The sequence below is a fragment of the Acanthochromis polyacanthus genome, chromosome 7, assembly GCF_021347895.1.
Source record: "Acanthochromis polyacanthus isolate Apoly-LR-REF ecotype Palm Island chromosome 7, KAUST_Apoly_ChrSc, whole genome shotgun sequence".
In the NCBI taxonomy this organism is placed as follows: Eukaryota; Metazoa; Chordata; class Actinopteri; family Pomacentridae; genus Acanthochromis; species Acanthochromis polyacanthus.
The window spans coordinates 41,297,292-41,323,026 of record NC_067119.1 but is presented as its reverse complement, the minus strand read 5'-3'; the positions used below and the strand labels follow the sequence as shown (position 1 = coordinate 41,323,026).

The 25,735-nt window shown below is 39.3% G+C and overlaps 1 protein-coding gene across 2 annotated transcripts in view; it reads right to left on the bottom strand.

Annotated features, from left to right (window-relative positions):
* Positions 1–18,660, bottom strand: part of zgc:162952 (PKc_LIMK_like_unk domain-containing protein) — a 52,262-nt gene extending 33,602 nt beyond the window's left edge. The window contains exons 1-2 of one of the 2 annotated variants that reach the window (XM_022203600.2): positions 18,214–18,660; positions 15,586–15,656 (exon numbers count right to left, since the gene is read on the bottom strand). In XM_022203600.2, coding sequence (XP_022059292.1) covers positions 15,586–15,616 — 31 coding nt within the window. In that variant the 5' untranslated portion in view covers positions 15,617–15,656; positions 18,214–18,660. The remainder of the gene's footprint in view (positions 1–15,585; positions 15,657–18,213) is intronic. The other variant, XM_022203601.2, reaches the window with a different exon arrangement.
* Positions 18,661–25,735: the final 7,075 nt, after the last annotated feature.

Here is a 25,735-nt window from a genome sequence, read left to right as displayed (position 1 = left end):
TTAATGTACCACTTCTCAAGACATTGAAAGTCTTAAAATGTTGAATACAATCGTTATAATTACACTTTCAGCTTGCAGTAATCTGTGAATGTAGCAGACAGATGAAAAATGCAGATAAATAGAAATGAAACAAACATTTTTGTTGTTTAAGTTCATGTTTATGTCTATTCATCCAATCAGTCCTAAACCAATATTTATTTGAATTGTAAAACTTTACTTATTGTGTCAAATATTTGACAAAAATGCGAATTGTGATGAATTTATTACGAAGCCTGTAATTAGTTAGATTAATTTTTTATCGTGTCCCACCACTAATCCTACATTTATTTGACTGCTTTAGTTACAGTACTTATGAATGCTTCCTTGCAAAGGAGTATTTTTACACACCATCACTAAAGGATCTCAACACTTCACCCACTGGACAGACCTTCATGCTGACGCCATTCAGGAATCATCCTGCATTGGGTGATAGTTTTATAAATAACAATCCTCTGCTCAAGCCGGAGGCAGTATTGAAATGTACGTTTCCATAGGAGTGGATCAAACTACTGCAGATCAAACCTTTACATCCCTTCTAACTGGTCTTACAAACAGCATAGAATGAATGGTAACAACAAAAACAAAATGCTAACTCCAGTCCAATGCATGCAGGAGATCAAGACATCATCACAGACGTTCACAGAACTCCAGGTAGGTTCATGATCTCTACAGTAAATCTGAAGAAGCAAACGTTCCGTTCAGACAATGAATGGGGCATTTAAATCACTACTGACTACTAGGCAGTTTTTAAGTTTGCAGGAATCACTCCATAATCAGCCCTTTCAACCTTGGCTTCCATTGTGATGTCGGCTACAACAGCTTTAACCATAACGTTAACTTTGACAAAACAACAAAGAGCAGCTACTGGGCAAAACTGTAGTTCTTTGAGCACGGTGAAGGTGCTGTATTTCCCCCAAAACCTGCCCGACAGAGGATCTACAGAGGTGGTTTCTGTGATGGTTTTGGTCACCTTAAAACGCCCTTCAAGTTCCTGCAGTCAAAAAGGGCCAATATATGAGAAGAATACTCTGCAGCTTCCAAGCCTCCAAAGGACGGTGATTTAAACTCAGTATTTGAATAGATTAAAACAAGTGACTTATAATCATTAGGACAGAACAAATGCTGACAAGAGTAGTCATTTGGGATGAGATCACAACTATCCTTCACATTTTGGGAATTACACTTACTTGGTTTTACTGACATCAGAAGATCAATACCTATCATGTTTAAATGTTAGTTTAGCTCACATAGCAGATTAAAAAAAAAAACATACTGGTGAGCATTAGGGGTGATAGAAGGTGTATTTTGTTGCCTTTAGGAAGAATCAGGTTCACTTTTTCCCCATCTTTTCCGCTACCAGCAGTAATTTTGTAATTATTTAACAGTAATAATTGTACAGACAGTGCGTTAAGTGTCATCTCAATGATAGAGGAAGAATCCCACTTTGCTTTCATCTTTTGCTATATTGTCTGTAACCATAAAAGCAAACATTTGCATGCATGCATAAAGGCATTTATATCAGGGAGGTGCAAAAAGAAAGAAAAAGAAGATGAGGAAAAAAGCTATTCATCAGATTTCAAGATTTAGACTTCTGGCTTTTATCTGCATTTTTTAGCCTGAGTGCAGAATTTTAGCCGGTCTTTTTAAATATCTATAAACACCTACATGTCACTGATTGATTCATGAACGTGTCCAGCTGTAGTAAACTCTTGTCGAGGTCTTTCTTGTCTTGTTGCTCAGGAAATGATACATAATACATTTCTCCTCCTGCTTCTTTACTGACCTCATTCAATGACTTCTCGTCTCATCTTACGTTGTTTTGTTTTCTTTCTCCTGGAACCTATTTCTGTGGTTAATTGATGAACCACACCAGCCCACTCACCGCATCATTTTTCTTTCTTACTGCAGTAACTGCATGGAAAGGAGGATCATTCTGAGAAAGAGCAGTCCACAGCGTTAAGTATTCTTATTGCACAACACTTGAGTAATAACCACCATGAGGATGGAAACACAGAAAGCTGCCGTGGTAGTCTTGGCTGAAATGTGCTCTGCCCTGCGGTAAACCTCCCAATACCACGGTGAAGTGGTAATGTGGGTAATGTTGCAACCCAAGCTCCATGGAAGAAGATGTCATAGCTGTAGACGCTAGCTTAAGGGTGAGCTCTTGGAAGTGATATATGAAGGGATTGTACACAAACTCTTAGGCACTGGGGGGGTCTGGTCAGAAAAGGGAGAGGGTCTTCATCATTCCTGCTGAAAGGACGGCTGACTAAAAGTTTGGGGACCACAGGGGAGGGACTTGATGATTGCCCAGTGAGCCGTGACAGTTTCACAAAAGCAGGACTTCCCCCAAGTGGAATGCAGCCATCATTAGAGCCACGTTCAGATATGCACTCTTTCTGTTAATGTGATGGCATCCTAACTTCATGTCAGAATGAAAACCGTGCTCTCTTCTCTGAACGAGTCGCAGCAGGAATCTTACCAGGTCAGACCGAGTTGGCTTTCAACATAAGTCACCATAACAGACAGACATGTGCAAGAAATGTACTTTGTGTTGTGTAAAGTGATCTGGGGATGGGTTTTGTCCACATTTCAGCACCAGTGTCAATCCAGAAACATGGTAGATGTTGCATGTCTTGTGTCTCAAAAGCACATGATACATCTGAGCTTTTCCTGCTGCTACGAGTCACAATGTCTGCTATGAAAATGGTCTGTAGTTCCTCATCACACAGTCTGTGTGACTACATGTAGACTGTAGGTATAACCAGGCCAATTCATGGCTCATTCCAGAACTGGAGGACATTTTACATCAAATTTCCAGTAATCCATGTACAAAATACTGAAACATGCAGTTCTTGTGTCAATGTTCTTGTCCTGAGACCAAATTTTAAAAAAAATAGGAGAAAAGAATGTTTGAAAATAATTTAAATACCAAATAAGTCTGAAGTGAAGTGAACCAAAACCTCCAATGCTAAAGCCAATTACTATAAAGAAAGTCTGACTGGTGATTTTAAAAATCCTAAAGAATTTTGGAAGAAAATCAAAACAATTACTAACATATCGGAAAAACATTCCTTGACTCAAATAAAGGTTGATGGCAATATTTTGCAAGATCCTTTATCTATTTCCCAGGTCTTTATTAATCATTTCTCTTCTGTCTGTTCTTTGCTTCACTCTGACCATCAGTCAACCACTTTTTTCCTGTTAATACCCCACCTTGTGCTAGCTCCTTCTCTTTTCGAAAAATATTACCAACGGAAGTGAGGAAAGTCGTTTGTGAATCCAAAGTGGGTTGTGCTCCTGGACTTGATGGGGTTGAAATTCGATTTCTCAAACTTGCTGCCGATATTATTATTTATCCACTGGCCGACTTGTTCAACCTGTCTCTCGTCACCAGTGAACTTCCACTTATCTGGAAATACTCTAAAATCATCCCAGTTTTTAAAAGTGGTGATCAGCTGAACTGCAACAACTATAGGCCTATTTCAATGCTATGCTCAGTAGCCAAAATATTTGAGAAAATAATTTTTAACCAACTATCCTCCTATCTTAGTAGTAACAGCATTCTTACACCCCTTCAATCTGGTTTCAGACCTAACCATTCTACAGCCACGGCTCTACTTAAATTTACAAATGATGTACTCTGCAGCGGATAGAGGGGAGCTTACTGGTGCCTTTTTTGTTGATCATACCAAGGCTTTTGATATTGTTGATCGTTATCTACTTTTGGACAAACTCTCCGCTATTGGACTTTCGAGAAATGTATTGCTTTGGTTCAACTCATATTTACATAATAGAAAACAATGTGTTACATTGAATGGGAAAAACTCTGATCTGTTGATCCAGCAAAGTGGAGTGCCTCAAGGCTCAACATTTGGACCCTTGCTTTTCACCATTTACATTAAGAGTCTGCCCTCAATTTTTAAGAATTGTCATGTTCATTTATATGCTGATGATACAGTTATTTATATTTCAAAACCAAATCTATTACAAATTCAAACCTCACTGCAGTCTGACTTCAGTCTTCTGCAAGATTGGTTACTTCATAACAAGTTACTTCTGAACAAGTCCAAATCCTACACTATGATATTTGGCGCTCGACATAAGCTAAAATCCACACTCAGCCCCTTAACTATTTCATGTACGGATGGGACACATCTGCAAACAGTTGACAGTTTTAAATACTTAGGCATATGGCTTGATTCTGATCTTACATTCAAATCTTACATTGATCACGTATTAAACAAAGTTAACTTTGGTCTGAGTACCCTCTATCGTTCTCGTCACTGTTTTACGTTCAACATAAGGAAGAAACTTGCTATGCAACTTCTATTTCCTCTATTTGACTACTGTGATGTTGTCTATCTAATTGCTTCCAAATCTGATTCATCCCTGTTAAACATTGCTTTCAATAGAATCTGTAGGTTTGTTCTTGGCTGTGCGTTCCATACACACCACTGTACATTGTAACATAACCTCAACCTCATCTCCCCTGATATGAGAAGACATATGCACTGGCTTGTATTCATATATAAATGTTACAACTTAAACTATCCACCATATCTGAAACAGTACTTGTCTCGTTTTTCGTCTTCACACCAAGTAAGACATACCTCTCAGCTCTTCTTCTCTGTTCCTCATGTTAAGAAGGCTATTGGTAAAAAGGCCTTCAAGTTCAAAGCTCCTGCTGATTGGAACAATCTTCCTGCTAGCATTAGATCCCTCCCTAATCTAAGTCTATTCAAACGTGCTTTGTCTTCTTATCTTAGGGTTGAATGCTTTTGTGGTTGAGGGATCTTTTTATTTCATCACCTCCTCATGTTATTTTCCTACCTTGTCCATTTCTGAGTCCATTTCTGAGTCACTGCAGGTAAAGACTGTATTATGGTAGTTTGGTTGAATATCCTTTGTATTTGTGTTTGTGTGTGAATGTGCTTGTGTGATGTATTGTATTGTGTTGTAATATTGCTGTACTGTTGCCTAACTGGACCCCCTCGAAAACGAGGTGACACACCTCAAGGGGTTATTCCAAATAAAGAATTTGAGAAAGTCCCCTTAAAATGGCATTTTTCTCTTGTCCCAGCCCCCTGATGACCAAAGTAAATCTCTAATGAAACAGCTAGAATCAAATTTAAATCTTCTTTTTTTAGTTTTATTCTTTTCATTAATGTCTCTTGTAATTGTGGGAACATGTTTTTAATCAACATAATCTTTTAAATAATAATTATTATGCATGGAACGTGTCCCACAATATGCTAGCAGAAACTGTTGATGATGTTTTTGTCATTTTATGTCTCATTTTTTATGTCTTGTTCTTGTCATTTTGTGTCTTGTTTTTGTCATTTTGTGTTTCATTTGTCCATTTAGTCTGTTTTTTGTCTTTTGTGTCTTGTATTGGTTGCTTTGTGTTTTGTTTCTCTAATTTTGTGTCTGATTTATGTCAATTTATGTCTTGTTTTTGTCGTTTTTATCATTTTGTGCCTTGTTTTGGTTATTTTGTGTCTTGTTTCTTTTTTCTTAAATTATTTTTTGGCCTTTTTGACTTTATGTGATAGGTCAGTGAAAAGGCAGACAGGAAAGTAGGGAGAAGAACGGGGGGAAGGCATGCAGTAAAGGGCCGTGAGCGAGAATTTAACCCAGGCCACTGCGTAGGGAACTATAGCCCTGGTTCATGGGTTTCTGTCAACTTATGTCTGGTTTTTATCATTTTGTGTCTTGTTTCTGTCATTTTATGTTTTGCCCTCCTCAGCCATCTTTTTTTTATTATTATTATTACCGGTATTATTTTTTTGCAGCCCCTACAGCATGATTGGCACAAAACAAAACAGAGCGTCTATTTCAAGGCCTATTGACATTAATACAGGGAGACTAATGCTCAGGCAGGGCATGCATGTAATGTTTTCAGGACACCACTGGAAATACTATCATCTAAAGGACCAAGACATCTTAAAATAAGAATGCTCAGCTGCTCTAAAACCTGCTGGCTCTTAAAGCTGCAGTGATGCTGGTTGTATGGGAGCGCCATGGAAGACCAGGGAACAGCCTGTTAGCTCAGCAAGTAACAATCATGTCAGCAAATATTAACTGGATGTAAAAAACTAAAGCTGAACTAATTGTTTATTAGCTGAAGAGTAATCCAAAATCAGGCAGTAACTCACATGGCATGAGTTTGGGCCTCCAGCTGTTGTTGCATGACTGTAATCATATATCCACTGGGCCCTTTCACCAACACGTGACACAAGATCTACATGCTCACCATGCTGGGAGGCCTGTAAGGGGATAGCACACAACTACACACACCTACACACACCATCTACAGCAGCGGTGTCCAACACATTCTAGTTCTGGTTCCACATTCATCCCAGTCTGATCTGCAGTGGATCAGACCAGTAAAACCACAGCTTGATAACCTATAAATAACCACAACTCCTAATGGTTCCTGTGTTTTAGAGCAAAAATGTACATTCTGAGAATGTTCACATTCAAGGAATTATCTTTTTACAAAACATTATGAACAACCTGACATTTCTGAAGAAAAATAAATTCAGTTTCATCCACATTCATCCTCAGTTTATCATTTCCACATTACAACTTCCAGATCACAGAGTGTCTACAAAGGAACACAACATTTAGTCACCTGGAACTTGATGTAATATTTTACTTTATGATCAAAACAACAAAAATCTGGCAAAAAAAGAAAAACAACAACAAAAACAAGACAAAATATTAGGAAAATGAGGCACAAAACGAAAAATAATGAGAAACACGAAATGAAACAAAAAAGAGGCAAAAAATTGGACAAAAAAGTCACAAAGCCCCCAAAAAATAGACAAACGAGACAACAAATTACACAAATGACACAAACGAGACACAAAAACGAAAAAATACACAAACAATACAAGCGAGAGAAAAATGAAACACAAAACGACAAAAAGGAGAAACATAACAAAACACGAAATAAATGACAAAAAAGACAAAAAATAACAAAAACAAGACAAAATATTAGAAAAATGAGGCACAAAATGACAAAAATGAGAAACGAAAGAGACAAAAATTTAGACAAAAAAGTTATAAAACGACAAAAAAATAGACAAATGACACAAGACAACACAAGTAAGAAGAAACGAAACAAAACGACAAAAACGAGAAACATAACAACAAAAATATGAGATGAGTGACAAAACTCAGACAAAAAAAGACAAAAAACAACAAAAACAAGACAAAATATTAGAAAATGAGACAAAGTGACAAAACAACAATGAACAATCCAATATTTTACTTCAAGATCAAAACAACTTGTTTAGAAATTATTCTAACTTTATAGTTTTACAAATTTACAGTCTGCATTAATGTCTTCTCTGGAATTTTTACTCTTTACAAAGTTGTCCAGATTGGCCCCTCTGGAGGACCAGTTTTGGCCTGCGGGCTGCATGTTGGACACCCCTGACCTTTAGCAAGAGCCTCAAATAATGTTCATGGTAGTAAACAAGTCGGAACGCTGGAATTTAACAAATATATTCAGGCCATCTGGGTGGTTCTGCACGGCATCCAGACAAACAGTGTGGATTTTACACCACAACACAGCGACACCCGAACACTGTGGAAACGCTGGCAGAGAAAGAGATGCTTCTCTCTACATTTTTTCTGAGAAGAAAAATCCTGTTGGAGAACAACATGGCACTTGTGCGCGATGGACGAGTGGGCTGGAAACAGTGTTGGAGGTCATGCAAAATGTGGAAACAGCACAATGTATCTCTGTCCCTCTCTACTGCCTCCCACCACCACAGCACTGAACCCACCCAGTGCTGAGGCCAAACCTTGAGCTCTGTCAGGTCCATGCTATGCAGTAAAAATGTGGACGTGCACCCTGAGATAACAGCAGACAACAGCCCATAATAGCAGTCCAGTGGTAGCGTCAGCCAGGCAAAAGCATAGGTGAGATTAATTTTCAAATGTCCAAAATTCCATCTACAAAATCCTAAAACATGCAGTAGTTGTGTAAATGTTCTTGTCCTGACACCAAATAAAAAAAAAAAAAAACAGGAGTAAAGAATGTTTGAAGATATTTTTAAAATACCAAATAAGTCTGGAGTTCCCCTAAAATGCCATTTTTCTCTTGTTCCACCCCCTGATGACCAAATTGAATCTCTAATAAAACAGAATCAAATTTAAATCTTCTTTTTGTTTTATTTTTTTCAGCAATATCTCTTGTAATTGTAAACATTTTTAATCAACATAGTATTTTATAACCTGTTAACATTTTTGTTAATTTCTGTATTGTTTTGGACTTTTGTGTCTCGTTTTTCTTGTTTTTTACCTCATATTATCAGGATCAGACTCATTCTTTGGACTGTTTTCCATCAGTGGTCAGCAGTAACAGCTAGCTAAATATCTAGCTTCTACTGCTGAGAAAAAGATCACATTAGCATGGATTAGAGTAGAGTTAGCAACAACACAGAAAACATGGAATAAATGGAATGCTAACATTGATGTGGAAGCTGAACCAATCTGTACCTATTATTGATAAATATGGAGCAGAAAACTGTAAAAGAGAAGGTTTATTTTTCAAACATTTTGAAGCCCAAATGTCCTCCAGTTCTGGAATGAAACACATAAAGTGTGAAGCAGCTGGTAGGTTGGTTTCTGTACTTGGAGAGAGCCAGCTTTCTTTTCCCAAACTTCTATGATGGTGTTGAGAAGGAAAAACTAGTACAATCCATAATGTGAAAACACACATTTATGAGAGTAAGACATTGTTTGTCTAAATGAAAATGCTGCAGTCAGGGCTAGGAAGCAGACTCTCCCAAAAGGAAGGTTCCTGTAAAATTAGCTACAAATGCTAATCCAGAAGGTTGCTATCTGTATTTCTGTGTCATTTTCAGCCAAATATTTGAAATAATTTATGTAAAAGTATAATAAAAATCTTTTATTTGCACTAGGCATCTTGGACATGTAACTTATTGGTGGAGAGGCTGGAGAACAGAAGAAGGTGAACCAACATCCTGAAAGACGGAGTGCTACCGATCCTTCTTATCAGAGGCTGCAAACGTAGACTGTTACTAACAGCTAGCTGCACACGCTAGTATTCTGTGAAATCCTTAATTCATTCATTTGGCAGCAGGTGCAGGAGTCAGAGATGAAACCTTTCTTCACTGCTATTTTTCTGGTTAGTTATGTTTGAGTTGTCTTCACTTTCTACACTGATAAATTCAATAGCTAAGTAGGCTGGTGTACAGTATAGGGTTTGATATGCTGTCATTCCTGCCAGTAATTATACAGTGTGTGGGTTCAGTTGATGCCGTACATTTGATACGTACGTTGTTGAGTTGAGTTATTCTACGATAGATATACTATACATGCTACACACGTGGACAAAATTGTTGGTACCCCTCAGTTAAAGAAGGAAAAACCCACAATTCTCACTGAAATCACTTGAAACTCACAAAAGTAACAATAAATAAAAATTTATTGAAAATTAAATAATCAAAATCAGCCATCACTTTTGAATTGTTGATTAACATAATTATTAAAAAAAACAAACTAATGAAATAGGGCTGGACAAAAATGATGGTACCCATAACTTAATATTTTGTTGCACAACCTTTTGAGGCAATCACTGCAATTAAACGATTTCTGTATTTGTCAATGAGTGTTCTGCAGCTGTCAACAGGTATTTTGGCCCACTCCTCATGAGCAAACAGCTCCAGTTGTCTCAGGTTTGATGGGTGTCTTCTCCAAATGGCATGTTTCAGCTCCTTCCACATATGTTCAATGGGATTCAGATCTGGGCTCATAGAAGGCCACTTTAGAATAGTCCAACGCTTTTCTCTCAGTCATTCTTGGGTGTTTTTGGCTGTGTGTTTTGGATGGTTGTCCTGTTGGAAGACCCATGACCTGCGACTGAGACCAAGCTTTCTGACACTAGGCAGCACATTTCTCTCCAGAATGCCTTGATAGTCTTCAGATTTCATCGTACCTTGCACACTTTCAAGACACCCTGTGCCAGATGCAGCAAAGCAGCCCCAAAACATTACTGAGCCTCCTCCATGTTTCACCGTAGGGACAGTGTTCTTTTCTTCGTATGCTTGGTTTTTGAGTCTATGAACATAGAGTTGATGTGCCTTACCAAAAAGCTCCAGTTTGGTCTCATCTGTCCAAAGGACATTCTCCCAGAAGCTTTGTGGCTTGTCAACATGCATTTTTGCAAATTCCAGTCTGGCTTTTTTATGAGTTTTTTTCAGCAGTGGTGTCCTCCTTGGTCGTCTCCCATGAAGTCCACTTTGGCTCAAACAACGACGAATGGTGCGATCTGACACTGATGTACCTTGGCCTTGGAGTTCACCTTTAATTTCTTTGGAGGTTGCTCTGGGCTCTTTGGATACAATTCCAACGATCCGTCTCTTCAATTTGTCATCAATTTTCCTCTTGCGGCCACGTCCAGGGAGGTTGGCTACTGTCCCGTGGGTCTTGAACTTCTGAATAATATGAGCCACTGTTGTCACAGGAACTTCAAGCTGTTTAGAGATGGTCTTATAGCCTTTACCTTTAAGATGTTTGTCTATCATTTTTTTTCGGATGTCCTGGGACAATTCTCTCCTTCGCTTTCTGTTGTCCATGTTCAGTGTGGTACACACCTTTTCACCAAACAGCAGGGTGACTACTTGTCTCCCTTTAAATAGGCAGACTGACTGATTATGAGTTTGGAAACACCTGTGATGTCAATTAAATGACACACCTGAGTTAATCATGTCACTCTGGTCAAATAGTTTTCAATCTTTTATAGAGGTACCATCATTTTTGTCCAGGCCTGTTTCATTAGTTTGTTTTTTTAAATAATTATGTTAATCAACAATTCAAAAGTAATGGCTGTTTTTGATTATTTAATTTTCAATAAATTTTTATTTATTGTTACTTTTGTGAGTTTCAAGTGATTTCAGTGAGAATTGTGGGTTTTTCCTTCTTTAACTGAGGGGTACCAACAATTTTGTCCACGTGTGTATAATGGCTAGAGGCCTACTTTCTGATAATGTTGTAGGGCAAGAAAAGATGGCACCTTACATAGAAAAGACAGTTATTAAAATGCGAGTGTTGTAAATCTTGCTACTAAGCAGCAGTGCATTGCATACAGAGAAGCAGATGAGCGCTCAACGGTCGCAAGCAGCTGGCCAGAATGAACGAAGATACAACCCAGTGTTTCCCCTCCTATATGAGCGACGAGGTGGGCCGCCTCTCTGGTATAGGCCACCGCCTCATTACAATTTTGCCGACATTGCCGCCTCACTGGTCTGCGCCAAAAAAAAAAAAGTAATGCTAAATATTAGAAAGCATTGACACATAAGTCCGGTATATTCGCCGCTGAAATCAACAAGTCAGAATGGCAGCCTTTTCTCGCCGTGGCTGAAGACAGCAAGGCACATCCCCAAGGCGGACAAGAAGCGGCAGCGCTCCATGGTTTCGTTTTTCGGGGCTAAAAGCAGGTGTGTATCACAGACATATGTCAAATTAAGTATCAAAGCTATCGCATGTCATCAAAATAAAGTGAGCAACGCAGTGTAGGCATCGATCTCGCTTCCTTTACTGAGTTTGCTTACCGTTTTGTTGTCCGCGGCGACACGAATTGACAGTGACTGCAAAAATGGCTCCAGTTAAAACATTTAGGCACGACAAAACCCGTTCTCACGAACGAGACAAATGATTTCAACAGAATATAAAGTTCCTAGTTTCTTTTGATAAAATGATTTATAGAGTGCCTGAAATTATATCATTCAATGGCAAAACAAATTCTGAAAAAAAGTAAAAGTCACCACTTGATTCCAGATTCAAGTCCTTTGTCGTCTTTTTCAAATTTGTAATAAGAACTAATGTTTCATTTTGGAATGGCTTGTGGAAATCTGACCAGAAAATAACAGACTGGACTAGTTGACATGTTTTGATCGCAAGGACAAGTGGGTTTATATTTGTCATATTTTCTCCCTATCACTAATTTTTAGAAAAGAAACATGAAAATTTTATTTAATTTAGTTTTTGGAAATGGCTACAAATACAACAAAATGTGCTCCAAATTGTGCCAGAATGCCCCATTTTGAGTCTTGATTTTCAATATTTTTACGGGGGGGCATGCCCCCGGACCCCCCTAGTTGCTTCATGCCTGCAGCGCTCGCCGATGCGAGGGCCTTTGGCCCTTGCCTACACCCCACCACCTCACAGCCATTTCAACCCAGGGGAAACAGTGCAACCTGAGTCTGATCAGCTCCATGCAAACAAGAAAAACGAAAAGAACACAGATGGTGCACAGTGAGACATCACAAGACGATGAGATGACAAGTTCACTGGACTCATCTATGTTTCATGGAGAGATTATTCTCAGCATTTACCATCTGGGAGGTGAGGCTTAGGTCTGACAGGCTGATGATCAGTCTGATCCCCAGCCAGAGGGAATCCCCATCAAATCCCCGATCAGCATCGAAGGCAGGAGAAGAAGTGTGGGGAGGATTCATCAGGAATCCATCTCCATGCCTCCCTCCATCCACCCACTACACACTCCCACAACAAGTCTGCTCTGAAGTCCACGCGGCTGTCCTCAGTGCTGGACGGAGGCAGACAGCACAGATGACTTGCAAAGAACTTCTTTCTAAGGCCTGCTGCAGCCTACGCCGCCAGAGTAAACACGAACCCTGGAGCTCCGCAGCCAGGTTTCCCAGGCGTGTAGCAGGAGAAGTGTGAAGGTAAACAAGACGGCGGTAAATCGTGACCTTCAACCATTACAATGCAAACAGCCAAGAGAGATAAAACTTTACAAAGGAAAAAAACAAATATCATGAAGTCATTACTCCTAAGAGCATTTCACATGTGACCTGCCTGAGGGCGTCATAAACTCAGGAAATGTGAAGTCCTTGTGTGAACAAGCAACAAATTCATTTATTAGATCTACACGGCCGTTCAAAAGTCTGGGCTCACTGAGAAATGTCCTTATTATAGAAAGAAAAGCATTTTTTTTTCAGTGAAGACAACATTAAATGAATGATAAATCCAGTGTAGACATAGTTAATGTGCTAAATGACTATTGTAGCTGTAAACAGCTGATTTTTAATGGAATATCTCCATAGGGGTACAGAGGAACATTTCCAGCAACCATCACTCCTGTGTTCTAATGCTACATTGTGTTAGCTAATGGTGTTGAAAGGCTCATTGATGATTAGAAAACCCTTGTGCAGTTATGTTAGAACATGGATAAAAGACCCCAAACTTCTGAACGGTAGCGTATATGTTCTGTGATTCTGTGGATCAAATATTAAATGGAAACTTTCAGATGCTGGGGTTTGTTTTGACCTGGAATCAGCACAAAATGCTTCCTTTGGTATGAATGTTCTAAATCCAAGAGCAGACAAAGATTCATCCCTTCAGCTCAGGACCACTGGGTAATGACAGGAGAAAGAACAAATTTTGAGGCTTCATGGGCCCAAACTGGAGGTACACTGTTTATTTCCATTTGAGGCCAAGAAGTTTTTGAAGTTCCCTCTTATATGCATTCATCTACGGAACCAGTCTATCAGTGGTTAAAATCCAGACGTCATATCAGTAAGCTGTAAAATGTCTCAACGAAACAATAACTTGTAAATGAATTTCAGGGATTATTCAAACTGAGGTCATTGGAGAGCATTAAATCTGTTATAGAAGGATAAAAGTAACATTTTCAATGTTTTGATTTATGACAACAAATTAATTTGATAATTGCATTCATGCGTCATGCCATTATTTATTTGACTTTCATGCCAGTGGTGACGGTACTCCCTCTTATTATTCATCACAATCTTCCTGACTCTCAAGCAAATGAGCTGACAAACTGTGTTCCACAACTTACTGACTTTATCAGTGGATTTAGTCACTTTTTATGGCTCTTTATGGTCAAAATATGCACAAACATTCAGGCTGCCTTAAAACGGCCAACAAAAGTCACAAGCTGCCGTTGATAGTCCAGTGGGTAGAAAACATGAGAAACCTTGTCAGAAAAAAAAGCGAAAGAGGTTCAATTACTCCATGTGTTTATTTCCAGCATAAGTCTGGAAGCTAAAAAGTTCAATTCATTGGCCGTTGTTCGAAGCTAAATACAGGTAGATAGTATGTCGCAGGTTTGTGAAAGACAAGTGCATGTTGTGGAGTCGGTCTCAAGAAATCGCAGTTTGGATTTAAAAGCGCTTAATGAGATGAACTTGGTTAGTTTCCAGTCTTTCTGCAACATATTCCATGCTAAAGGTGCACAAAGCTAAAGCCTTTTTACTCGATTCAGTACGAACATATGGAAGAGAAAGCAGCAAATGATCTGGTAATTAAAGCGAGTAAAGATCAGAACTTTTCTGTGCAGTTAGAGAACAAATGTAGGTGGCAGTAGTCCAAGCATTGCCTTGCATATGAAAGTTTACCAATGATGGATCCTTCTGATGGCTAAAGCAGCCGTTGACACTTTATAGTTCCTAATAAACCTCAGACAAGCAATCAGCATCAACCATCCGAAGCATTCACGTACAAAACACCTCCCTAATCCAACAGACAAGTCGCAGCGATATTTGCATGAAAAGAAAAACACAATTTGTTTTGAAAACAAAAACCCAGTTTTAGCCTGAGTTTCTTCACAAGTTTCTCCACATGTGGTCTGAAAGCGACACCCAGGTATTTCTACATGCCAGCCACCTCTAGTCCATTTCCCTCCAGTGCATTTCTAGCTAAGCATTCAGCTGTGTTTAAACCTCCGGTCCTGACTGATGAGCTGTACTTGCATTAGAAGGCGTAGCATCACCAGAGCAACACGAAGGCAGAGCGCAGGCATCACCACAACCAACAAGAGCAGTCAGTGAAGTATCTGCTGTTCATGAATTTACTTTATCTTTGGAGTCAGAGCCACGTGACCGGATGAAAGGTGAGACTACGACTGCAGACAACAGCTCCGTCACATTCAGAGAAAAACACATGAAAACCACGACGAGAAATACAAGAAACATCTGGAAAAATAAGAACTGAAAACCGACTAGAAAAAAAATTTAGAGCGTGTATCAGTGAAAGTGTTCCCAATAAAAACTCATCATTTCATAAAGATGAGTTGAGTTCTGGTAATTTTGCATCTGTTTGTTGCACCCCGACTAGAAGGCATCAGTGAGAGGTGGAGAAGAAGGAAGGCCTGCAGCTGTAGAGGATGTGTGGAACATGGAGGCAGGTAACAGGACACTTCTCTGACGTACCGCCTTTGGACACGTTTAGACGGGCTGGATGCTGAGCAAAACTCCTTCTATTTCAGAACAATGCCGAGCTAAACACAATTACAACACAGCCGATACACCTGCTTAGAGTTCTAGTTCACCCGAAACACGGGCAAATGCTGCAGAGGATGTGGCTGTAGCGACATGAAGCAACGCAGCGCTGCGACATCAGGAGACACAGCTGTGGTTTCTCACTTCACTCAGATAGCTGTGAAGTCTTTGCATTGAAACATGGAAAACAAAAGACAATATGAAGGCACAAAAGTGAAAAGCATTTGAATATCTCAGTACTTACTCCATTGATTTAATAAGCTATTCATATGCATCTTGTGGGTGGTGGAACAAAGCCAGAGGTCTCTGCAGAAACTGAGGAGGAACCACATACATGCAACAACAAATGAGCAACAGAACACACAGGACTTTCCACAGAAACAACATGTGGGACTGACAGGAAAGCAACATTTAAAACCAACATGCAGACGTGAGGCTCAGGTTTCAGCAGGACTACTCTGGACAGGACATGGGACGAGGAGACAGCTGAAACTGGAGGCATGAATGGTAAAAAAAAAAAAAAAAATAACGGTGCCTTTAAAGGCCTCAGAGCTACAGACTAACTGCTTCCTGGTTGAAATGCTCAGGATTCAGTGAAATGAATCTCGGTGCTCTGCTGAACCGAGCGACACAGATCTATTTTTTTCCAGCCCTGTGACAGTGGTCCCCAACCTGTCTGACCTCATCACACTTTATGGCCTCAGCATGAGCAGAGAGCAGCAGAACTAAAGAGGCCTGCAGAGGTACAGCTACAACGATTTTACAAGGACTAATAAATACAAAAACAGCCTGAAAAGCAAACACACTGACACTCATGCTGAAAGTGAAACTCAATTTCAAGAAACTAGGTCTTTGTCTGTTCTTGAATGTTTTCCAGCTCCATGTGTGTTCTGTTGATCATACATTAAGGCTGTGTTGGTGACATTTATGTGCACTAACCACAGCTGTAGCTCCACACTGACTGAAGGAACATGTTAGGAAAGACTTTCCTATTTTTACATTCCTGATGCTCACAAACCCAAGTCCATTATCCACTCTGCTTTTAGCTCTGCTCTGCCTCCACAAACTCCCGAGAGAAAGTGGATTTTAAATGTTTTGTTGTTAAAAACAAAAATAAAATAAAATAATTTTTAAAAAAGCTGCCTGCAGAAAACAGAGAGCAGCGAGGCTCAAGAGTGTAAAGAAGCTAAACAGCTGCACAGAACTGAGATTAGGGGACGATTTTACGGGTCATTCCAGAACTGGAGGACATTTGGGCTTCAAAATGTTTGAAACATAAACCTTCTATTTTACAGTTTTCTGCTCCATATTCATCAATAATAGCTAATAAACGATCAAAGGCTTGATTGGCTCAGCTTCCACATCAATGGTGGCATTTTTATTCCACCAAGGAACGCGGTGGAGCTATGTTCTGTTTGTCTGTTTGTCTGTCTGTCAGCAACATTACTCAAAAATGGATTAACAGATTTGGATGAAATTTTTAGGGAAGGTCAGAAATGACACAAGGACCAAGTGATCAGATTTTGGCAGTGATGCAGCTTATAGTCTGGATTAGTTAAAGATTTCTGTATCATTGCCAGATAGCAGCATGTGTCACTGTAACCATGACAACCAGTGAACACTACATCAGCTGATTGTGATCCTACTACAAGTCCACCTCTGAGGACTTATCAGGACTTATCCATCAGAAATGATCCAAGGAACAACTGATTAAACTGTGGAGGTGTTTCTGAGTCCCATCAATTCCCGAGGCCCGTTACATATTTAGATCACGTGATGGACAAACGTATGCCAATTGTCACATAGCTTGGCCATTCCTTGGCAGCATAGTAATCCACATACAAAGTACTAAAACGTGCATTTCTCGTGTCAATGTTCTTGTCCTGAGACCAAATGTAGAAAAAAAAAACTAGGATAAAAGTATGTTGGAAAATATTTTTAAAAACCAAATAAGTCTGGAGTTCCCCTAAAATACCATTTTTCTCTTGTCCCACCCTCTGATGACCAAACTGAATCTCTATAAAACAGTTAAAATTAAATTTAAATCCTGTTTTTTATTTTATTTTTTCATTCATGTCATTCATTCATGTAATTGTGGAAACATTTCCATAATCAACATAATATTTAAGATCATTATTAAGCATGGAATGTGTCCCACAACACGTTAGCATAAACTGTTGATGACACCTTTGTTGTTCTCAATCTTGTTTTTATCATTTTGTGTCTTATTTTTTGTCATTTTGTGTCTCGTTTCTGTTATTTTGTGTCTTGTTTTGTCATTTACATCATGAAACAATTTTCCTAAAAAAATGGGTAGAGCAAAGCTATGTCCTCTCTTCTATTTTCCATCTTTCCATCCATTGTCAGCCTTGATGTCTCACTCTACCTCATATTATCAGGATCAGACTCATTCTTTGGACTGTTTTCCATCAGTGGTCAGCAGTAACAGCTAGCTAAATATCTAGCTTCTACTGCTCAGAAAAAGATCACGTTAGCATGGATTAGCAACCCTGTTACTGTGATTAGAGTAGGGTTAGCAAACAACACATAAAACATGGATTAAAAATGCTACCATTGATGTGGAAGCTGAACCAATCAGCGCCTATAATTGATCAATATGGAGCAGAAAACTGTAAAAGAGAAGGGTTTTTAAAAACAACAACAAAACGTTTTGAAGTCCAAATCTCCTCCAGTTCTGGAATGACCCTCATATTTATTCTGGGACCAAGTTTGGGGTCCCGAGCCCCAGCTTGGGAACCGCTGCCTCACTAGGAAGTTTGACTCCACTCCCGGCATTGTTTCTAACGTGCTTCAGCTTTCTAGCAGTTATTAAACCCGACAACAACAACAATACACCCCATAATGTACTTACTGAGGTCCAGCAGCTTCTCCAACGGCTCGGTTTAAAGGAGCGGAGAGGAGCTGAGCATCATAAATCCTGATCGGTGCAGTCAGACCGGACCGTTTCCTCTCTCCTGCCTGGATCTGCACACATTCAGCTCAGTGCTGCTGGAACGAGCCTCTCTCATGCAAATGCATGTTTCCTGTGTTGTCTTAGGAACCAGCCTCAGCAGCTCGTTGGTGGATTAACTCCACCCACGACCAGAGAGCAGCAGGCTGGGACGGCGTGGAGACACCGGGAGGACAGCGTGGACACACCGGGAGGACAGCGTGGAGCTGATGGAGATAGGACTCATGGCTCTGTGAAGGGAACCGTTCTTTTCAGAAGACTGGCTCGATGTTAAATTCATTTATTTTAGAACTTTATGAAGGAAACAATCACTGGTAACAGTTATAAGATATGGATCAGAATAATTCAAACTGACACATCCCATCAGTATTCCACTCTGCTGATGGGAATTATTCTGAAATACTGATTAGAATTTATTTGTAAACATTCCACAAGGTGGCGCCATTTCCCCATGCTCTGACAGTGAGATCATCTAAAAACCTTAGTGGTGGAACAGGGTCAGTGGTTAATTGTTTTACTGTATTAGTAATATATAATATACCATATACATTTTATTTTGTTGTTCCTTTATTTGTCCACCAAGTAGCGATGACAATCTCTGTCTGTCTGTCTGTCTGTCTGTCTGTCTGTCTGTCTGTGTGTCTGTCTGTCTGTCTGTCTGTCTGTCTGTCTGTCTGTCTGTCTGTCTGTCAGCAACATCACTCAAAAACAGATTTGGATGAAATTTTCAGGGAAGGTCAGAAATGACACAAGGACCCAGTGATCAGATTCTGGCAGTGATGCAGCTTATAGTCTGGATCCATGGATTAGTTAAAGATGTCAGTATCATTGCCAGATAGCGGTCACTGTATCACAATCATGATTGTTTATAAAATTGTAACTGTGACCTGATTCTAAAGACACATTTTAAACATTTTTTTGACCCATTTTCCGTAATTTTTCTAACCTTTCTAAGCCACCCTAGACAATCAGCTTACTTTGGATGGGTTGTGAAGTTAAGGAGGATTTTTTTAGCAAGTTCTGAACAAATTTGAGCAAATTTGGAACATATTTTGGATCATTTCTGACCAATTTTAGCAACAGTTTAAGAATGCACTTATTTTATGAGACATTCTGGATGTGATTTTTTTGTTTTTAGTCATTTCTGGAACATCCTAGACGTTTAATTCATTTTAGACAGATTGTGAACAGTAGAGGAGGATCTGCTGAGCAAGTTCTGGACACATTTCTAATAATTTTGGCTGAATGTAGAGATTTGTTAAAGATTTCTGTATCATTGCCAGATAGCGGCACGGTGTCACTGTAACCATGACAAGAAGTGAACACTACATCAGCTGATTGTGATCCCACGACAAATCCACCACTGAGCATTTATCAGAACTTATCCATCAGAAATGATATAAGGAGTGAGCAGCGTTGGAGGAGTACTGCTCTCTGAGTGCTTTTCTTTTTTTTGTTATGTTTGTTGTTGTAATTGCATACAGTTTGGTCTGTCTCTAGGCTGTTGTGTGGAACCTTCACTGGGGGTTCCTGTATCCTACAGACACTTTTAGCCATCCCACGCCGTCCTATAAATACATTTTTTTCTTATCTCTCCCCTTTTGTTTGTGTTCTGAGAGCGAGGTCAGCCAGATTGTGCAGCTGTAATTGTGTGTTTTAATGTCATGTAATTATACTTATAAATTCACTTCCCCAATCTAATAATATTATATATTATATATTTTCTGGAGGAGGACAAGTCTTGTGTGACAGAAGATTTTGTGTGTCTTTTTTAATCGACTGTAAAGGGCTGTAATAAACAGAGATTGCATCCAAAAAAAGATCTATGTTTCAACTGAATTAACACAGCACAGAGAAGAGAAGCCACCGGTTCCAGAGGTTCAATAAAAACTATGAAGGCTACAGATAACTTCCATACAAAACAATTTTACTGTAAAAGTTTCCACACAGGAACATTTTAACAATACAGAAAACATATAATGTATGGAATATGAAATCTGCTGCTTTGTTGCCTTTGACTGGCTCATTTTATGTTTTTTTGTTGTTGCTAGTACCTCCTACTTCAGTCTCCAGTCAGTCAGACTCCTCCTCTAAGTCAGCTGCATACAGAGCTGCGTTCTCATTAATGGAGCTGCTGTGGACAGCTCAGACTCAGAGATGTCATTATTCGTCCTTCACTGAAGGCAGCTCAGACTCATGGGACCACATGTGACACATGAAGAAAGCGTGGGCAATTTGCACATATGAACGACTTGAGCTGGTTCTCCTTGTTCAGTTAAAAGAGCCGTTCAAACGACCGACCCGTTCTCTAAACTGATGCACATTTTCACAGTGATTTATTTATTTTTTGTTCTTGACAGATTTCAGCTGCTTTATTCAGTCAACGATGCAGCTTCAAATCAAACCTTTTAAAGGACCTTCAGGACAGAGTCTTCACACTCTTTACGCTGCTCTAAAACACTGTATGAAATGGAGTCCCAGTTGTTTGTGCTGATCAGTATTATCTAGAAACAGCACAGAGGTGGGAGTGTTTTGAACAATGCTGAGCGCTGGCCCAGAGCATTAACACCCACTCAGTCAGTGTGGGAAATGAATAGACTTGAACAGACGACACACAAACACCAGACAAACGGACACTCGGTGGAGATAGGATACAGCTTTAGGTGCTGAAACGGGAAGAGGAACAGAACAGGCAAACAGTTTAGTCAGATTTGTTTCAGACCAGTTCTATGCAGTGTATACAACCATACCTGATGACACCACATCAGCCTTTATGGCAGGGGTCACCAACTATATTTGCCAGAGGGCCAGAATTTTACCAGACAGTCACTTTGGGGGCCGGACCCTCAAACAAAAATTAGATAAAAATCGAATTTTGGCATAACATTATTATTTGATGTTTATTTTTTATATTTTTTCCATTTCATTACAAAACTGAAGGCATTTTTAGCCTTTATGAGTCAGTGCTCCTATCACCTGTACCACAGTCAACCACTAGGAGTGATAGAGATATTTTGCCTCATCTCAAGTCAACTTTATTCACAGAGCACTTGAAAAAGAAACACCGCAGAAGTGACAGGAAAAGGCCTCTTAACACGGGTAAAATGGCACTCTCTAAGGCCACGAAACGAAAAGTTGATGTGGAAAACAGATCCTTTAATAATGACTGGACTGACTGCTTTAATAGTGTGGACCACATGATATTTTCTCTTTGATCCTCACAATTTTGGAATCCAGTCGCGGGTCGGATTGGACGGTTCGGCGGGCCGCCAGTTGATGATCACTGCTTTATGGACAGAGGCATCAGTACAGCAGCATTCCTTACTAAAACTAACACTGCTGAATTCAGAAACCTTAGCCAGGCAGCAGGAACAGGGATGAAGCCAGGCAGTGGCTGTGGATGGCCACAGTCTGCCCCCACACAACCACCAGGGAAACCTGTTAGAGCAGGGGTGTCAAACGTGACCCACGGGCCAAAATCTACTTTCAAGAGTTCTGGAAACAGCCGGTACAAACTGCTGAACAACACATGACGGACACAGAACCTGTAGTGAAAAAAAACTAAAGGCTGGATGGACATGGTGTGATGTCTGTACTAAGCATGTGGGCCTGGTGTGTTTATGGAATTAAAATTTGAATTATTTGTATCAATAATTAATAAAGCAAACTTTAACAACTGTTTCTGACTTTTTTATATGCCAGCTTTACAAGTGAATGCTGTGTAACATTGATCAGCTGACAAACAGTCATCCAGCTTCAACTGTGACTGAAAAAAGCTCATTCTGTTTAAACCACCGTTCAAAAGTCTGGGCTCACTTAGAAATGTATTTATTTTTGAAAGAAAAACTTTTTTTCAAATGAAGATACCATTAAATGAATGATAAATCCAGTGTAGATATTATTAATGTGGTAAATGACTATTGTAGATGTAAACGTCTGGTTTTTAATGGAATATCTCCATAGGGGTACAGAGGAACATTTCCAGCAACCATCACTCCTGTGTTCTAATGCTACATTGTGTTAGCTAATGGTGCTGAAAGGCTCATTGATGATTAGAAAACCCTTGTGCAGTTATGTTAGCACATGGATAAAAGTGGGAGTTTTCATGGAAAACATGGAATTGTCTGGATGACCCCAAACTTTTTAACGGTAGTGTAATCAAAGGTCTTTAAACATGTGGCTTGCTGGAAGCTAATTCCATTTCAATTAATCTGAATCTCCACATTATACATGTATTATTATAATCACAGTTCTGCCTTGAATTGTCAAACACTATTCTCTCTACTGTTATCAGCAAATATCAGGTGGTAGAGACCAAAACAGGGCTAAAAGAGAGTGCATATTAAATATACATTCACTAGCTGGAGGTGGAAATAAGAACTACTTTGTAACTAATTAGCCATTACTACATTATTAATATGTCAATATTGTGCGTAAAGCTTGTCCTGCTGCCCCTAAGTGGCAAACATCAGTTAATGCAGCTTTGAGAAAGGAAATCTTTAAAAGCACACCCAGATATTTGAGTTCAATGTGGACAGTTTGATAGTGTTTTGACACATTTAATGTGGATTCACTCGGCTTGTTCTCAGCCATGTTGCTCAACGCTGAGGAGTATCAGCACCACAACAGGAGGGTGTGTTGTGTTTTCTTAAAGGGTTGATCAGATTTTTGATAAAGAGCCAAAGACTGGCACAACATGCATCGGTCTTCTCCACCCTCAGAGATCTGTCTGGATTTCTGCTCTCTCAGAGGCAGGAGAAGAGCTGCAGGTTTGATGTGAGGCTGCCATCTGCTGACGCTCAGCCACTGGAGATCCATGAAGCTTCAGCTGCTGCAGACATTACACAGCATGGAACGGAACTGGAGGACATTTTACATCAAATTTCAAATAATCCATATGTACAAAATGCCAGCACATGTACTTGTTGTGTAAATCTTCTTGTCCTGAAACCAAATCTAAAAAAATGAGACAACAGTGTTTGAAAATATTTTAAATACCAAATAAATGGAGTTCCTCTAAGATGCCATTTTTCTCTTGTCCCACCACCTGATGACCAAACTGAATTTCTAACAAAACAGTTAAAATTACATTTAAATCTCCTTTCTTTGGTTGTGGATTTTTTAAATAAACATAATGTTTTAAATAATAATAATAATTATACTTAGGGCTGCACAGTGGTCTAGTGGTTAGCACTTTGGCCTTGCAGCAAGAAGATCCCCGGTTCAAATCCCGGCCTGGGCCTGGGATCTTTCTGCATGGAGTTTGCATGTTCTCCCTGTACATGCGTGGGTTTTCTCCGGGTACTCCAGCTTCCTCCCACAGTCCAAAAATATGCTGAGGTTAATTGGTTACTCTAAATTGTCCGTAGGTGTGAATGTGAGTGTGATTGTGTGTCTGTATATGTAGCCCTGTGACAGACTGGTGACCTGTCCAGGGTGTCCCCTGCCTTCACCCAAGTCAGCTGGGATAGACTCCAGCACCCCCCCTGACCCTAGTGAGGATAAAGCGGTGTATAGAGAATGGATGGATGGATAATTATATACATGGCACATGTCCCACAACATGTTAGCAGAACCACTTGATGACGGTTTGTTGTTTTGTGTCTTGTTTTTATCATTTTGTGTTTTTTTTTTTTTTGTCGTTTACATCATCAAATAGTGTTCTTAAAGAATGTGTAGAACAAAGCTATGTCCTCTCTTCTATTTTCCATCTTTTCATCCATTGTCAGCCTTGACTGAATGTCTCACTCTACCTCATATTATCAGGATCAGACTCATTCTTTGGACTGTTTTCCATCAGTGGTCAGCAGTAACAGCTAGCTAAATATCTAGCTTCTACTGCTGAGAAAAAGATCACATTAGCATGGATTAGCAAGCCTGTTACTGTGATTAGAGTAGGGTTAGCAAACAACAAAAAAATCAAGACATGACATGACTGACATGAAACAGACCTTGAGTAGAGGATATTCTCATATACAACCCTTCCAGTTAGGCTTAGAAAGATTTTATTGTGGTGGAATGGTGGTAAGTATCAAAATACATTTATTCAAGTACTACACCTAACTACATTTTTAGTTCCCTGTACTTCAACCTGAGGTATTTTATCTGATTCAACACTGTACTAAATATTTTCATGCAAAGTGAAACGTTGTACTCCACTGTATTTATCTGACATTTTATGTCTGTGATTTTCCATCCAAAACATGCAGGCAGCACAGAAAATATGATGGTTGTTGTAGGTTAAAGGCCCTGTACAACCACATGGATGTTTGCAGTTATTGTAAGCTCTAATCAGATCTGGTCTAACCAGCTGGACTGGGATCTGCTCTAAAGAATGATGACATGAGCTCAGTGTGTCAGCTTACATTCTGTGTTCTGCCCCAGTGACACTCTTTTTCCCCCACATCCTGGGTGCCTCCTCAGGCCTAGGTGGGTCAATATATAATTATGGGACTTTCTGTATCACAGTTCACATTTTTGCTGTTTTCAGGCCTAAAACCAACACGGCCGTCTGTAACCTAACACCACATGGCATTTTAGAGAAAGATTCTTCTAAATATTACATATACAACTGAGTAAAATTGAAATTAAAAATTATTTCCAAAGACATTGTAGTAAACCTGTTGACTACTTTATATTAAATAAGTCACAAAGCCCTGGAGTCTTCCAGTCTTTTCTTCAGGAGGAAATGACATCATGTGGAGCAGGTCATGTGATCTGGAATTAACACACTTCCTGGAGAGGTGTTTCTGTAACGGGGAACTTAGTAGAAAGTGATTTCTCGGACACAGATACAAATTATTTTCCATACAAAATGTGATATATTGCCAAAAAAGAAATATCTGTCATGATTATGTCAACTTAGTAAAAAAGAACACAATCAAAATCATTTTTGAATAAACTCATTTTATTATTGTTTAGCTCATTAGAAGGTGGCTGTTATTAAATTCAGACGGTTATTTAGTTGACATTTTAGTGATATCCACTCATTTTTTATTAATAAGGGATTGTTTTCATTATAAATAATTATGGAATTTGTAAAGACATGATCATAATGAATATAAAAACATTGTTTTTTTCACTTTTAATAAAACTTTTTGCAAGATATATCCCATGGACTTCAAAAGTTCCTCAATGATAGATTGACCCAGGTGATGCTCTGTGATGTGGGGTTGCTAGGAAACACTGCCTGGCTGAGCCTGGACTTTTCTTTATAACTTTTTGGATTGTAGTAGTATAGTATTATATCTCTATAGATATACTATGAAGATAGATAGATAGATAGATAGATAGATAGATAGATAGATAGATAGATAGATAGATAGATAGAATCAGATTTTATGTATTTATCACAGAGGGTGTTAACCTTAGAGGCCCAGATAACCAAAGGCGTGTTGTGTTTTATAAGATCATCAAACTTCTA